General features: G+C 35.5%; 1 protein-coding gene across 1 annotated transcript in view; it reads left to right on the plus strand.

Annotated features, from left to right (window-relative positions):
* Positions 1 to 18,181, plus strand: part of LOC126176541 (solute carrier family 22 member 1-like) — a 77,656-nt gene that overhangs the window by 38,928 nt on the left and 20,547 nt on the right. Inside the window, exon 4 of the mRNA XM_049923697.1 lies at positions 15,083 to 15,240. Coding sequence (XP_049779654.1) covers positions 15,083 to 15,240 — 158 coding nt within the window. The remainder of the gene's footprint in view (positions 1 to 15,082; positions 15,241 to 18,181) is intronic.

The following is an 18,181-nucleotide window of genomic DNA, read 5'->3' on the forward strand; positions in this document are numbered from 1 at the left end:
AATAGGACTCGGGTGGACTTAAAAAAAGTGCAAAGTTTGGGTATTCCATACATACCGGTGTAAATGAAACTCCAAACTCGTAAGTTGTCTCCACGTTTTATAAGCCGGATGGAAGTGAGATTATACACTGTTTGCCGATACTGTCAGCAATTGAGACGTTACATGCGGAAGTCAGATAAACATCGCGGTAGGATCATGAAAATGCCATGTAAATTTTCGTTCTTGTGACGGTGTCGACGCCACGATGATGTTTCAGCGTTTGCTAAAATTATGTATGATATTAATTCTGTTGTCGCTAAAAGCATCAAGCAGAGTGCGGTACGGTTTAGCTGTTGGTTATGAGAGGGTTCATTATAGTCTGCGATAGTTGGATTTGTTTCCAAGGAATTATTTCACGTTTATTTCGTGATTACTTCGAAACATCTGCCATTTTCTTGGGAATGGCTAGACCGTGCCTCTTGGTTGCAGTCTGACCGGGTGTTTCGTCTTTTAACTCCCCGGCTTCAGCTAAGTTCGAACGTTTTCGTGCCTCAGAGTGTAATATTACATCTCGACGTTCTTGATCGTTATCACGCAGAAAGGGTTCGATGGCGTAGCTTCGTCCCTGCTAGGAAAAGTTTTAAACATTACACAGTCGATCAGAGGTTTTGTAGATGTTGATTTTATAAGTACTGTCGAAATGGGTGCTTTTCAACTACATCCTCGAAGTGCAATGCGAATTAGAAGAGACACATGTTGTGGGCTACCTAGGAGAATTATATTCGAACCACGGTGTGTTTACTGCCTGATCCAATGTATCACAGTCTCAGTGCTGACTCGACAGATACGACTGAGACGAGACCTACAGGCCTCTGAAACAAAGTTACCTTTCGTAAGGTTGCGTCTAGGTCCTAACTGGTACTGTGATTTCCCCTCTGAACTATATGGCCTTCCAAAGATTCACAGGGAACGTGTTCGTCTGAGGTTTATTGTCAATAACACTATTTCTCCACATACCATGTAATAAATCGTGTTGCTACTTTGTTGTGCCCGCTAGCAGGTCGGTGTAGCATTATATTAAGAACTCTAGGGATTTCTTACATCGATTACAGGGATTGTTTTTGAGCGACTCTCATGTAGTATGTTTTCATGTGCTCTGTCTCATCGCTCGCTTTTCTCTGCTTCATTCGTTATGGTTAACTGAGGCTATTTTGACATTTGTGCGCTTCCTCAAACTTTTTACTGAATGAGCAGTTGTGTGACGCAAAAGATACTGTTGAGATGGGGTAGCACTTTTTCGCATTTTACTGCCAGTCTGTACGCGGAAGATACTGAGGAACGCGAACTAGAGTCAGCGGCATTGAAACCTGCGTGATCTTTGACATATCTAAACACTTTTGCCGTTTGACCACATAAAAATGAGAATTTAAATAGGTTCTTATGAAATCTTAATTCGTCCACTCGAATATTCAATTCACGATTGAAGTGGAAAAATGGTGGCGTGTTGGTGAGGAGAACGTTTGGGTTATATTGCTATACCATTTGTAGGAAGTCAACATACACTGGTTTGTATTTTCAGGCTAACACCTCTCACTAGAAGGGGTACGCCAAACCCAGATTCATAGAATACACGTCGTCTCAGACAGTAAAAGACTTCAGCTGATTTAGCCCACCTGTAAGTCACCAGAATGATTATAGTGAAAGGCCAGCTTCGCGTTAGGCTACTGAATCGTGGTAATTGTTGAAAATAATGCGGCGGAACCTAAGTCTATGGTGTGTTTGCCTTATGCGAGTAAGACTTCCAGCAGAGTTAGTAGTATTCGGTCGAAACATGGAGTGAGTGCATTTTTCGGCCGCCATCTAAGACTAGCGTCCTGGTGACTATTGTCTACCGTATTACTTGCAGTTGTGGTAGGTCACACGTTGGTTATACCATATGAACCTTGGGTGACCGGTGTATTGAGCACGAGCGTCAAGCGTCACACACGCTTCTCGTACTACAGTGGACCACATCTACTGTTGCAGAATTTCTCCATCTAAAGGGACAGTGTTGCTTAGAAACCAGTGGAGATTAAATTAGCAAGTAACCTTCAAAACACCGACAGCGATTACTACTTACATTGTGCTTAGAGAAACACTTTCTCTAACAGATGAAGCTACTTCCTCGCCCAATGGTAAGTAATATTCATTATCGATGACTTCTGCCTTTGGTCGGCTTTGTTGTGAGGTGAAACAAAACACGTCGTTCGTAACGGAATGAAATAGTCACTTGGAAGGGTAGCTTCGGGAATGCTTTTACTTTACATATTACTGATCAAGAGGATAGCTTCCGAACATCCATGAGGGTGTACCCAGCCGACGCTGTTACCCACAGTGTAGCATTTGTACGGTGGTAGTAATGGGACGATTGTGTTTGATGTTTCACAATGCCGGTAAGACATGTGCTGCGCTGGACTGTGCGTACTCAGTACGGACTAGGCATCAGCGAATGTTATTTACGAGTAGTATACGCTTCGAATTAGCATCCAAAGGCCTAGGTCGATGTGCACTGAAAGTCCTAACAGAGTTCCAAAGTGGGCAGATTGTGGGTGCCCGACTAGCTGGAGCATCAGTAACCAAGAAAGGCAACTTATTGAATGTTTCAAGAGCAACTGTTTCAACAGTCATGACAGCCTACAGAAAACATTGGAAGGGCTCAGTGGTTGAGGTGTGAGTGAAACATTGGTGGTTCCACTATCAGTCATTTAGTGACACATAAGACTATTTAAAAAAGAGGTAATATAGTGTTGCAAGTCGCTCAATTCCCCGCGGCAGTGCTGCGGTACGGAGTCTTAGGGTGCAGATTCCAGTGACAACTGATACGGCGACAGCTCATGTTGCAGCTGAGCGCCAAGCAGCGTATTCTTGGCTCAGTACTGTGCCCGTGACCCTATCAAGTGTTGGCGAGGTTTTCCCTTTGTGACTTAACTCGCTGCGTAATTAACAAGCGGCTGTGGCGTGGCGCTGAGTGCTCCGTACCGGAATCGAACCAGCGACCCTCACGTTCGGCGTCTTCTGGCGGAGTCCATCAGCCTTTAGGTTCACAGGTGACTCATTTGGTGAGGCCGCCGTCTCTTCGTCCTCACCAGTCACCTACATAAGTAGCACACCAAGTTTATTCAGGGAGCATCAGGGATGGCATCTTGGGCGTTGACCTGTTGGCGTGGTACCGAAATCTTCCTTTGTCGATCAGCACAGCGGCTTAGTCGTTGCAGCGAAGTGTGACGTCCGCTGACTATTCATCAGTTTGTCCGTGCAGGCGACATTTCTTCGTTTCTTATATCTCTCCTCGAAGGACCCGCTCATGACTGTCTGTCACTGTTACTTATTCGGTGTCGCGAAGTTTCTAGGACGGCGACTGACTCTTTGGTCGTTCATGTATACTTCTCTCGTTGGGCAGAAACGTGACCAATGTAGACACACGTGCAGGCTTTCCTTGTTTCACCTCTATGCTGGGGTAGTCGGACAATGTCCTGTCGTCCTCCTCCACATCGACGGATACGTCACACATGTGACTGGAGCATTGACCACTGATGTGCGTACTACGCTGGTCGTTGATCTCCTTGGAAGCATTTCACGTCTGATCAGTTGTTGATCTGTTGGTGCTGACTGCTGCTGCACAAACTCCGCTGGTCATCGGCCTCCTTATTCGACTACTGCCTCTTCTGAATATTGTAGCTTAACGTCTAAAATTCTCTAAAATAATCTATTCACCTAACCTATAATAAGACTTTTTTCGGTATAATATATTTTAATAATAATGTAAGTCTACTTTTCTGCCAGACCTCTGGTTTGTATAAACGTAAGTGACACATAATTATTACACAAACCATAAATAACACATAATTATTATTTGTAATAATTATACATCTACACCTGGGTCTGTTGTATTTTGGTGGGCAGGGGGGTTGTGAGCGATCAGAACTAGAGGGAGCAGAATACTGGTTAGTACAACACCCCCTGTGGAACTTTGCGTTATGAATTGTCACTAAAATTGCAGTTTTTAACACTCGAATATATTCCTTACAAATTGTGGTGATCTGAGCAATAAATACGCCTTCAGAAAGTTATTTCGCCGTTGGAGCAAAAATGTAAAGGGCAACAGAATGATGCTATGCTATGTAACTATTGACAATTGTTGTAAAAAAGACGCTACACAGAACCACAGCCCGACGATCGTCATGAGTTTTGGAAGTGTTTCATACAGTAGTAAGATACTTAAGGTAATTACAGATAAGCTAGATCTTTGTTGTCAGGTTCTGTGACGCTAAAGACGTGAACAAATAGTATCAGTTACTTAACATTTACAAATTTTCATAACAATGTAATCAAATCAGATATGCAGATGTGAACTACTGTAAAATTGTATAGCACTTTCAGAGCAGTCAGTATCAACAGAATCCACCTGCCTGACAGCATTATGGATTGACGTTATTCTTATGCCTGGCTGTAGGTATGACCGATGGCCCCAGCAGTTCCTGTGCTATTTGGTATTGTCCTTAAGATTGCACAATGTGACAAGAACAAATTAAATGTGAAAAAATCACGGAGTGAATTCCAGATCATGACAATCATTATTTCTGCTCTTAACTTTCTCATTTCTTTATATTTCAGCTACATGTGTCCTTTTTCAGTTAGTTGAAAATCGCAGTCAGTATTTTAATTATAATGTCTAACTGGTAAATTAATTTTAACTTATTGTTAAGTTACAGAGAAATTTTTTCTCGTAATCTAATATTTGAACATTCAGCATAACTACCAATATTGCATATCTAGTAATATTGTATAAAATACATATATGTAATTCTCTTAGTGTTTTATCTCTTTTGATGCATTTGTGTTGTTAAGTTTCTTGATCAGAGTCTTCATTGATAAACAAAAGTCTTTCATACACATTTTATAATTAGTGATGCCCAAATGATAATGCATCTAGTTTTATTTTCCAAAACATATATTTTGTTGTCATGAAGTCTCAACATATTCTCGTTATTTCAACTATGTGTGTTTCATGTTTTTAACTTTTAATTATATTAATCTTCCTGTACTGTTCTCTATTGTTAAACAAACAATATTTACAATCTAAGTTTATTCAATTTTTAATAATGAATTTCTTAAAGCAATAGATTTTTCTCAGTTTTATCACCAAATTGATAAACATACATATTTGCTTTCAAATTCCAAAATTTGTCCATTATTTTTCCATTGGATTCATGTTTCATGATTCCTAAAGCTTCTTTGTTTGATTGTTGTTTACCATAAATGGTATCTTCTGCATAATCACTATTATCAAATTTATTAATTATCATTTTCATATCTTCATATATATCTTCTATTTTTATACTGTAGATATAACCATCCTTGCCTTGATAACACAATTCGGTATATTCTATAGTTAAAATCAAATATCAGTTCATTAGGTATATCAAGTATACGCATTCCAACAAAAACTGGCTTATTTAATGTAATTTTTGTTTCATTCATATGAGTAGCCAAAAATTTTCATTTAATGTGTTACTACCTTTATCATTTGGATTTGTAGGAAGTTTATCACACTTTTCTCCATTGATACTAATTTTGTATCAACTCTATTTCTAATATTTTCCATTGTTATACCAAATACTTAATTTTCATCACAATATAGAAATCTTTAGCAAAATAATATTTGGCTCTAATTCTCATTTCTATATTTAAATCTATATACTCCAACCTCTCCAACTGATGAAATTTAAAGACTGCTTGTATATTTGATATTTTCATTCTAAGAGCCTGATACTATTAAAGACTTCTATAGTGTAGTACAAAATCGTATTTGACATTGAGAAAGGTCAACAACTTGCTGACTTTAATTCCTGGTGCAGCATTATTGTAAGGAGTTAAAGCAAATTCTACATATGTAAATCATGTCATTATGTTGGATATTCTAAATCTACTAAAAATATATGCAACTTTAGCAGTATTTGATATTTTTCAACACTGTGATATACCTCCTCTTATTACCTTTTGATTAAAATCGTATTATAATCTTGTAATAAATTAAGTGGTTGCTCAATCATTTTCAACATTGCATCCCAAGTTATCCTGAGAAATTACAAACATCAGATATTCTAACAGCAAATTTAATATATTAAATACTGGATTGTTATTTTTCCATTTGAATGACCTTGATGATGAACCTTTTTATATTTCTGTGAGTAATGACATTTACACATTGTACAAACTTAAGACATATTATCTCTTGAGTTTTCTTCAGGAGTTAAAGATTTCATTTCTTTAGTTTCAAAATAAATTACTCCAATATCATCAACCTCTTTTTTAATACATTCATTAAATATCTTACCAAATTTGATCCCCTACAAACAACAGAGTCTTTATAGTGTCCATTCATACATTTCACAAATTAATGAATTGAAATTTGTTGATTGCTTTTGAAGTAAATGTTTCATAGATGATAATTTTTTCATATGATCTCCATCCAAAATCATTTTAAATGGTTTTGATAATAATATCTAGAAATAGTTTTTCCAAATACACAAGGAATTATTTTACTTTTGTCATTTTTACGTCATATTCATTCATACATTGGCTACAAAGCATTTGATAACCATCTTATGTTTATTTCTGTGAAATTTAATTATCAATTGCCTTCCTAGTATTACAATGTTTAAAAGATTGGGATTTGAAAAAAGAATGCTCTGGTTATTGTTCAACATTCTCCATTCATACCAAAAAATTTATAAGAAAAGTAAAAAATTTAATAAAAATTTATCTCTTTTATGGAATCCATTGTAGCAATAGTCAACAACAAGCTTATACATAAAAATAAGCCAATGTTTATGATAATTGAGTAAAAGAATGACCCATGCTTTAATGTAAGTCAAATTGAAAATCTCTTTGGACATGAATGGCATACAAAAGAAATCAATCGAAAATATTGTAAAACATTTGAAAATTTTTAGTCGATGTGCAAGATGACTACCTAAATATGAGAGATATTTTAAAAAAAAGTTTATAAGGAACCTGGTTTATATCCTTTAGTTATGAGATCCAAAATTCCTCTTGTAGAAAATTTCCAAATTAGTTTTACAGACAAGCTCTGGCTTCAGTCTCTAAACATGGATAGTATAAGATAAAAAAACCTAATGGCTGTATAACAGTCAAATAATTCACTTAGAAAATCTAAAAAATTAGGAATATCATATTCCGAATTTTAATGTAGTAGTTGATACAGGTATAGAAAGTTTATATAAAAGAAACAAAGAAGTAAATACATTATTACTTCATGTTGCTCCTTCAACAACCAGTGAAAATTTCAGGTTGGCTTTCACTCTTTTAACATCATTTGAGAATGAATTTGAATATACTTATAATGAAATTCTAACACAATGAAAGTATTTACCAAACTATTTGTAAAAAATTTAATTTTTGTCATTCAAATTGTGGAGTAATGTTAGAAACATAGTTGCAATCCTAATTCAATAATTTTAAATCAAAAACGAAATAAACTTTAAGAATAGTTTGCTGGTACATTTATTTTCATATTGTAAATAACTACACACAAGAACAATTCATTTGTGACACAATAAAAATGTTCACAGCATTCAGAATCTGTGATTTCTTAATAATAATTCTACTCAATCTGTAAATAACTTTTCTTTTTACGATTTATCAATACTCTCTTTATGAAATGGAATATTATATTTGGTTTTTACAAGGGTTATTTAATCATAAAGAGCATTTGTTATCCATAGTTTGTTCTATTAGTCCATATACTTTAGTATTTATTGTTTGCATGATTCTGGTAATTGTTGACTTTTAAAATGTTTACCCGACTAACTTTAACTTGAAATTCTAATACAAAATCTTCCGATAACATGTCTTGGATTGTTGATAAGAAAGTCACAAAATCTATCTACAGACATCTGTGTTATTCCAACAACTTCATTATGAATATCTTTATTTCCAACTAAATCTTCTTCATGAATTACTGTTAATCTCTCAATTAACTGACTATATTATTGATCTAAACATACTCGATGGGCTTTGCAGATGATTCCTTATAAAACCTTTACCTTTCTTCTCAGGTGAACTTATTTCTGAATAATCTGAAGAAACTTTAGTTTTCTTCTTGAGTTAGGGAAATAATCATCAATAATTTCTTATCAAATATTTCTTACCTCTACTCGATTTTATTTTATTTAGGTTACTTACAGAATATAATGCTCCTGACTGATATGATTAGATGATCCAAAATGGTAAAATTTTTCACCAATATCATCCATAGCAATCTGTGCTATAGGTACAACATGCATTTATCCATCTGTTTACTACCAAAGTATCTCCACCGAATTCAGCCAGTAATTTACCAGTATATTTAAATATACCAGCAGGTCTCAATAAAAAAATTTGTCTTTACTACGATTAATATACTTCAATTCTTATTACCTAACATTTATTTCTTTTGCATCACTATCCATTACTTTTTTAACAGTGTCTGTCTTGTTTCTACTTCTAGTCGCTTCTTCATACTTCTTCAACACATCCTGTATGTTCTATTCACTTAATGTATACAAACATTGTTGCCTTTTATAAGAATTAATTTGTAGTATACCTCCAAAGTCTTCTGTATAATAATGATAGGAAGTCATTAATATTTCAGCTTCATCTCTTTCTTCAGTAGCTTTTAATGCATTATCACCTAATCTGATTCATTTTTACTTCATCTGTAGGATCGTTAACAGGTTCTTCTTGTTTATGTTTTTCATATTAGAGTCTTAGTTGTTTTTTCCAAAGCTTGAATTGTTCTTCAAATTCTCCGTCTTACTTTCTATTTCGTTCAGCTTTCTTAACAACTTCTGTGTCCTATTTTGCAAGCATTAATGAGATATGAAAAACATTCATTATATATTTTAATCTCTAAATTTTATGTTTGATGTACTAATTTGATGTTTTGTGTGACAACATAATCTTTAAGAAATTCTGCATTTTAGTTGTGAATTTGTCATCATTTGTTTTTCTAGTCATGTCTGTTGTAAAATTTCCAAATTGATCATTCAACATTTACTATACATTTAATTAAAATCATAAAAGTTTAAATCATTTCCAACAAACTCAAGGTAAACACGATTTAAATTTGACTCATTTGGCTGAAAGTATTTATGAAATTAAGATTATCTCAGACTATTTGTTTTGGCATTATTAGTAAGTTTGATCTAAATAAAAGGATCTGTTTCTTTATGTCTTTCTCCTGTAAAATATTCTCTACCTGTATCATTATTTTCAAGAATGAAGTCATCAAGTATTAATGCTAACTTATCTTGATGTTGGTGTAATGGAATACTTTCGTCTTTACCTTCAGTACTATGTCTGGTCTAAAGTTTTGGAGTAATTGTATAAATCATTAATTTTACCCATCTCAACTGTCCAGGAACAAGAGTATAATTATCAACCATTAATGTAGTTTCTCCCCAACCACTTGGTCCTAATATTGCATACTGATTAGAATTTAGTATAAATTTACAAGGTTTTTCTTTGTTTTCTAGAATTTTTATTTTTGGTTCCCAATCTGTGATTTACTTAAATTCATTCGAAATATCCAATAATTAACAATACAGCAGATGAAATTCGAAATGTAATTACTGTTAAAATGATGTAAAGGTTAGTGTTGGATGTGTGCTTGGAATTAGTAGACAAATTGCTGGGGCCAATATAAAGACAGTTATTGCTTTGCCTTATTATTTAAAGTTTTTAACTATTACTGTAGTTGTTTTGGGTGCTTATTTAGGTTATCTTATTTCTAATTTTGATTTTTCTCAAAATTTATTTTCTTTAAGTATACTTTCTTTTGTTAGATTTTCTGGTTCTATGTGGTTTATACCTTTTCTTTCGTTAACAATGATCCTAAAATTATTCCATTCGAGTTAATTAACAAATTTTAACCAATGTGATGGAATTTTCTTAAGCAAAATGATCTTCTTCAAAGCGAGCATATCATAATTGCTTCAGTTCAACTAATAGCAGAATTTGGTGGACGAATAATCGATGAACCACATTATCATGAAGATATTCCTATTTTTGCCACTATTCCTGATTTAGAAACTACTCTGACTGATGAATATGGTAGTGTCATTGACTTTAAACTCGCTTGTGTAACAACTGTTTTAAAAATGTGTTAATAACTTTAACCTAATAAGTCATGAACAAAATCTAGAGGTATCAGTTTCTCTTATTTTCTGTAAACGATGGAACTAAATGTAATTTAATGATGAAGAGATAGAAATAAATATTGTTGATGGATGGCTTTCTTCAAAATCATGCATAGATATGTATCAACTTTAGAAATGTTATAGCTAATGGTGAGGGATGAGCATCATATCAAAATATGGTGGGAAATTCAATAAAAAATTAATTGATAATTATGGGGCAAAATTATCTTATTTTGTGTCCATACAGAAAGGAAGTAGTATTTTATCTAGAACATAATTTAATTTCATCAAAAGCTGCTATATTTGACTTCATGAGCTACTTATAGTATATGCTTGGAAGGATATATTCATAATAATTTAGTATACACTTCTTAAGGAAGGAAAAATAGTAATAGAATCTTCAGAAATTCGTGTACCTGTTGTTAAATATCAATCAAATTACGAGTTAGAACAGCTGTCAAATATTCTGAGAAATCCCATATTTATGATATTTTTTTATGAACTACACACTGCAGAATTTACCAGTTTGAGTGCCAAGAATAATTTTGGGCTTGATATCACAACTTTCTATAACTCTACCCAATTTGATGTGTGATACTTCATATTCATTACATTCAATACAAATTTTAATGATAATTAGTTACTTGACTCTTCATTATTCGATCACATTAATCAACAGAAGGTATATTTGAAAAACAGATATAACGAGATTTTTCCAGAGGAAATGTCGAATGTTAATCCTCCAAATATTTTTCTCAAAGCATACCATGTATTTCTAGATTTTAAATGAGTTGTAATATTCAGATCAGACACTGTCATAACTCCACGTAATTTCATTTCAAATTATCTGATCCATGACAGTAACATGAATCATGGAGAAAATTACTACTTTACAATAACGACTATGCAACTTTGCACAACCTTTCATGAAATCATTCCTGATTCTAGCGTATGTAACAATGTATGGTGATAAAATTTTAACTTTCGATGCGCAGCACAGAATACATAAAGAAAATTTTTACTTTACAAATGAATAAAAAATTTGCATAAGTTACAGAAGTGTTAATTTCATGTTTACATTACATTTTAAGGTATTTTCAGAATGACTGACAGAATAATAAAGGAAAAAGTTTAGTATGTTAATTAGAATATGATAATTCAGAGATCACTTGTTATGTAGATAATGTTTGCACTTTTAATTTTCAAAACTCGTTAATATTTGCATGAAATAAATTTTTTTTACTCCACACATCCGTACAAAACAACATAGGTCTAGCCTGTGTAAGCCTTCTTAGGCTACTGAAGGCTCTGTATGTTTACAGTTCGTACTAGACCCGCAGTATGTGGTCTCTCCATAAGATAATACTGATCTACTCGACAGTGATGGCGTCAGAGGAAATGAGATAGGACTGTGCAGTGGCTTTTGCCTGATTGTTCCAAGCATGTCCCACTTACACTTTCTGTCTGCACCATTAACTAAGCAGTTCATAACTCCATTCAGAGATGGCGCTGAAGCAACTGCCATTTACAACGGAATTGGAATATATTTCTTTTTTATCATATAATATTCGCTTTAAGTCTAATTTTAAGTGTTGTAGAGGAACATTACATGTTATATACATTTCATCACTTCAACTAAAATACGAAAATGTGAACAAAATAATTTATTTACACCCAAAATAAACTGATGAATCTAGCATTTTTATAATGAAATTGTGATTAAGATTTCAACTATATATACAAGCTGCAATCGAAAACATTTGTTCCCAGAATGTGTGGGCGAGGAATGGGGTGGATATCAAAACAATGGGGATAATCAATCATCAATTCACTGCTGCCCGAGCTCTGCTTCCTTAATTAAAAGTGATGGGAATAGATGCAAAGGAGAATAGCTACCTTGACTTCCAGATAGACTTCGAAAAAACACAGAGCTTAGAAATGAAGTAAGGAGAGTAAACTTCAAGGAAAAAGGTCTCTAATTTTCTTTCATATGGCAGCGAATTTTTTTGGACATTTAGAGAGGGAATTTTTTATTTACATTACTTTTAAGAGCATAGTTAAGCAATAAAATACAATACACTGGAGAGCTTGCAAATTTTTATTATGAGTTATTCTTTGCGAGAATGACTCAAATATTTTTTCATATGTGTACCTTTTATAAAAGAAATATGAAATTTATTGTCTTTCATTCAACTTTTGTATGAAAATTTTATTGTTTTATAATATGCAAACATGATAAGAAATGATATTCGTATTTATTAACTTTCTAAGTAATTTATACCAAAATAGGAGTGTCTTTAAGGAAAATATCTGCACATGTGTGTTATAGTAGAATATTTCAACCGGTCATGGATAACTTGAGTCAGTTCTGGCGTGAGCCATGGCTGAGCCAACTGAGCCAGGAACGATAGATATATTCTACTCAGAGGGGAGAGCGGGTAGGTGGAAAGAATAGGTTGAATGCCTCTATGCGGTGGAAGGTTTGTCTGATGTCATAGAAGAAGAAACAGGAGTCGATTTAGAAGAGACAGGGGATCCTGTAACAGAATTTAAGAGAGCTTTAGAGGATTTAGGATCAAATAAGACAGAAGGCATGGATAACATTGCATAAGAATTTCTATAGTGGTTGGGGGATGTGGCAATAAAACGACAATTCACTTTGGTGTGTAGAAGGTATTAGTCTGGCGACATGCCATCTGTCTTTCGGAAAAATATCATCTACACAACTCCCAAGAGTTGAGAAATCGGAGAATTATTGCAGAACCAGGTAACGGCTCATGCATTCTAGTTACTAATAAGAAGTGTATACAGAAGAATGGAAAAGAAAACTAAAGATGGGTTAGATGGGTCTTCAGGTTGGCTTTACGAAAGGTAAAGGCTGTAGAGAGGCAATTCTGATGTTGCAGTTGATAATGCAAGCCAGGGCTGAAGAAAAATTAAGACACGTCCATCGGATTTGTAAACCTGGAAAAAGCGTTCGACAATGTAAAATCGTCAAAGATGTTCGAAATTCTGAGTATGCAATAGGGAAATATGGTTAATATACAACAAGTACAAGAGCCAAGATGGGATAATAACAATGGATGACAAAAAAGGAAGTGCTCGATTTAAATCTGGTATAAGACAAGGTCGTGATCTTTTGGCCCTACTGTTCATTCTGTACATCGAAGAAGCAATGATGGAAAAAAAAAGTTCGGGAGTGGAATTAATATTCAAGGTGAAAGGATGATGTTACTATCTGCTGATGATGTTGCTATCCTAGTGAAATTCAAGGAGAATTAAATGATCTACTGAATAGAATGAACAGTCTAATAAGTACAGAATATGTACTGAGTGTAGACTGAAGAAAGAGGAAAGTAATGAGAAGTAGCAGAAGTGAGAACTGTGGGAAACTTAACATCAGGATTGGTGGTCACAAAGTAAATGAATTTAGCGTATTCAGCAACCAAGGCAGCAATATAGCCAGTGATGGAAGGAAAAAGGAGAGATTTAGAAGAGATTCGAAGCATTTGAGGTGTGCTGCTACAGACGAATGTTGAAAATTAGGCAGAATGAGGAGATTGTGTGCAGAATCGGAGAGGAAAGGAATATGTTGGAAACACTGACAAGAGGATGGTACAGGACGATATTACATCTGTTAAGACATTAGGTAATAACTTCGATGGTCCGAGAGGGAGAGGAATAGGGAGAGGAATTCGTGGCTGGCAGCCTCAAACCAGTCAGAAGACTGATGACTAAAAAAGAAAAGTAGCCATACATTGCACCAATTGGGTACCTAGGAATTCAAGTGCACACACAGAAGGTGCATTCGTGGAGGAAGAAATGCTCTTTTTAATGTTTAACGATCCAACATGAAGTGGTTTCATCTAACTGGAACTGGACTCATTGTAGTGGTAGCATGTACACATGTTAATAAGAATTTTTCGAAGGTATGTAAACTATGCTTATGTACTTCTTATCACTGATTTCAAGATTTGTGCTCAATGATAAATTATTGTTTGTAGTATCTTTACTTCAAGTTCGTTGTAGATCCAATGATGACAGCAATGCTCTTTTGACCTCGATGATTGTGAAATAAAATACTATGTGATCTTGCTGGGCAAGAGATTTTCCTGTTTACCACTGACGATCTCTCTCTATGGGCATGTGGAACCTACAAAATCGAAAAAGTTAATGCAGATGCTCTTGACGGTTCATAGGTCAGAGAACGTTTTAGACATTCCTTTTGAATTGGTGTTCAGAGACGAAGAGAAGACAGCATGCAATCATTTAACAAGGTTTCGAATGGTTTGATCAAAAATTTACTATATTTCCGAGAAGCTGTAATTGATCAGAAGTTCCTGCTTGAAAAGTTGCGTTATGAATTGTCACAAAAATTTCGGTTTTTGTATCGCATTTGAATTTATCCCGTACAAACTGTGCTGATCCGCGGAATAAACATTAATGTACGCCGTCAGAAAGTAATTTCACTATTTTACAAAAAATGTAAGGGGCAAAAGAATGATGCTATTCTATGTAACTATTGACAATTGTTGTTAAAAAGACGCTCCGCTACACGGTACCACAGCCCGTCGATCGTCATGCGTTTTGCAAGTATTTCATATTGTTGTAAGATACTCAAGGTAAACACAAATATGCTAGATCATTGTTGTCGGGTTCTGTGACGCTAAAGACATGAAAAAATAGTAGCTACTTAAGATTACAATTTTGTATAACAATGTAATCAAATCAGATAAGCAGATGTGAGCGACATTAATGCTCCAAATTTGTTGTTACTGTAAAACTGTATAGCACTTTTGAAGCAGTCAGTATCAGCAGAAGCCAGCATTACCGATCAACGTTATTCCTATGCGTGGCTGTAGGTACGGCCGACGGCCCCAGCAGTTCCTGTGCATGGCGGCCCATGTTATGAGCAGGCTTTTGCTGGTCCTCACACCAGACGTCCTTCTGCTCTTCATCCTGGCGGAGTCCCTCATATCAGCTGCTGCAGGACCTATGATCGAATCAGCGTTGGCTGTTGGTGAGTGAATTGTGGGAATCCAATTGCTTCCAATTTGTTTTAGTTTTTTTATTCACTTTATTATTTCCTGTGGCTGAATTTGTTAGTCATTCAGCAACATCTGTTAATGCTATTTGCCGATAAACTGTGGTGGTTTATCGCTGTTGTTCGAGCTGCACGCAATGAGCCTAAGATATGTAGCCCCACAGCCATGAGATGTTAGTTCACCGAAATGTATATAATAGCACATTGTAAAATGTAATTATTGTGTCAGTCAGCATGTTAGATATTAGATGAATCATTAGTGTCAGGGCTTTTGACCAAGTAGACGTATCAGTGGAAAAGATTTCCTGGGACGATGTGGTATGCAGACGTTTATCATATTCGCTCCTTGGTGTTCGTGTAAAAGATGGGACAATAAAGATATTTTGTTACAATTGATTGGTTAATTTCATTTACAGTCGTTACTGACCACATCAACGGCCGATACTAATACAGGACAGTAGGCCTTACTACTGAAATTTATGTAATCAGAAAATGGGAGGCTTATGAACCACAGCGGATAAAGTATAAAAGTATGGTCAGAATATCCGAAGCGAAGATGGTTACTGTCGCAGGGCCATTAAAAGAGAGAGTTAAGGCATCATCAAATGGAATATGTGTGAATAAAAAGAAAAATTGTGCGCGTTTGAAGCCACGAATGCGGGTAACAGCTTTGAAAGGTTCTTGTTGAAAAAGTGGGAGTGCTATTTTTTTCTTAAACTGTGGAAATGGAAAATGTATTACATCATAATGAGGTAGATGGTTGTTTAAAGGAAATGAAGCAATTTTACTTCTCTGGAACATTAACTGATAATTTTACATCAAAACACCACAAATATTAAAAACGTGTTATCTCATTTGAGACGTAGCAAATTCCTCGTTATCTTTATTTACGTGTATGTACTGCAAATCCCCTGTTCTGTGTGTGTTGGAGAATATGTTGTGCTAATTTTAAGGGATATCTTTCTCGTTCCACCCTCATACTGCGTAAGGGAAGAATACGACCATCAGTATGCCTCGCTATGTTCCTTAATCTGGCTTATCTTAACCTGCCTGTCCCTACGCGACTCTTACAATTTTGTCTACTGTAACGAGTTCCTTGAATACTGATCAACTCTTATGTCGAAGGAGAATGACTGTAATTGAAGAATGGTGCGAACTGAAGAGTAAATTTCAATACGAGAAGATATAAATTATCAGATTAGCTGATGAAACTCCTACCGTCTGTGAAAGTCAGAATCTTTTGAATGGAATAAATCGTGGTCTACGAGGGAAAGCGGAGTGAGAATAAATAAGTAAAACATGAAAGTAAAGAGATTTGCCAGGAATGATATTAGTCACAGGGACCAAGTTTTAGGCGATTAGAAGGATGTTGCTGTCAAGAAATCGAAATACTCTCCAGAAAAGATCTAGTAGCAACAAAGTAGAATGTAATTAAAGAAATAAATATTTGAGAATGTCTACCTGAAGCACAGAATTGTATGACACTGCATCATAGGCTGTAAGGAAATGGGAACTGAGCACAACTAAAACGTCTGAGATGTACGTCTACAGAAGGCTGTTGTGTATAAAATTGCCTTAGAACATTTACGAACAATCTGGAGGATCTGGTAGGGGAATATGCGTGAAACAAAATAGAACGTAAAGGATGACAGGATGTGTGCTGGGACGTAATTGTACAACTTCCAAGGTAGTAGGGGCCCCAGCCATGCAGTTATCGTGCACATGAATCAGGGTATTTATTTCTAAATTCGCGGTGACCATGTATTACACTATCTCCTAGATTTTTACAGTGATTATCCTGTTGACTGTCCCGCCATCCAAAATGAAGACTGCACGCATAGTTTCCTGGTTTGATCAACACTCAGGTGCTATAAATAAAGCATTATAGGCCGAAATCGTAATCGCATGGAAATGACTGGGACCACTTGGACCTGCGGGTGACACGTGCAATTATGTTCCTCACACTTTGGCAGCTCAACGGCAGCAAGGTGTGAATTCAACTGGATTTCTGCTGAGTATGGTTTAGTTGTAAATTCCTTACATCGCAGAATCGAAACAGTTGCAGCATTAGAGGTGGTTTCTCTCCGTATTACCTTGATTGTAGTAATCAGTACTCTGTTGCAAAGAAATCTTTGGTGGGCAGCAGCAGAACGATGAGAGGAGTGACAACCCGAGTGCGAATTATAAAGAAAACCCTATCACTATACTGTTGCCATCACTTTATCGCGGGCAAAGAAATGAGTTTATGTAATTACCAGTGGACCCAACCATCCCATATGTCTAATGGAGTGTAATAATTACCTGGTTTTATGCAAGAGGAATTATCACTTGCAAAGCTAAATAAGGGTAATACTAAGACGAGAATCGTCCCTGTTGAAAAGAGATGCAGAGTAAGTGCTATTCAGTCTAGTGTTACAGTCTCTTCAGTGAGCCTATGCGAATAGGACATGAGACTGCTCGAAATTTTCTTATGACTGTGGTGCTTTTTATTAAGTACCCCATTTTAAATGCCTTTAGCCAAATCAGGCAGTAGTTAAGGCGAGGTCAGGCTATATTCCTGGTACTCGTTAATAAATTACCGTCACTGGACGCGCATCGCAGCCCTCCATCATGTTTGGCCGATGCTTCTGGGTGCCGAACCTGTGTTTAGGAAACGTTCCAAAGCTCAGTGAGGAATACCTGGCCACTGCAGATCAAGATCTGTCGGCGTCTACAATGATCAATTGTTATATCGCTGCCCTTTCTGATTCTATTCCAAAAACTTGCCTCTATCACTGGACTCTGTAACACTTGAAAGATGACAGGTGACGGAAGCAAATCCCCCGTTTGCGTTTTATGTGACACTACTGCAGCACATGTAAATCAATAGCTTTACAGTGTTGTGCATTACATCTATCCATTTTCTTTTCTCCAAATT

This window comes from Schistocerca cancellata, chromosome 3 (assembly GCF_023864275.1).
Source record: "Schistocerca cancellata isolate TAMUIC-IGC-003103 chromosome 3, iqSchCanc2.1, whole genome shotgun sequence".
NCBI lineage: Eukaryota > Metazoa > Arthropoda > Insecta > Orthoptera > Acrididae > Schistocerca > Schistocerca cancellata.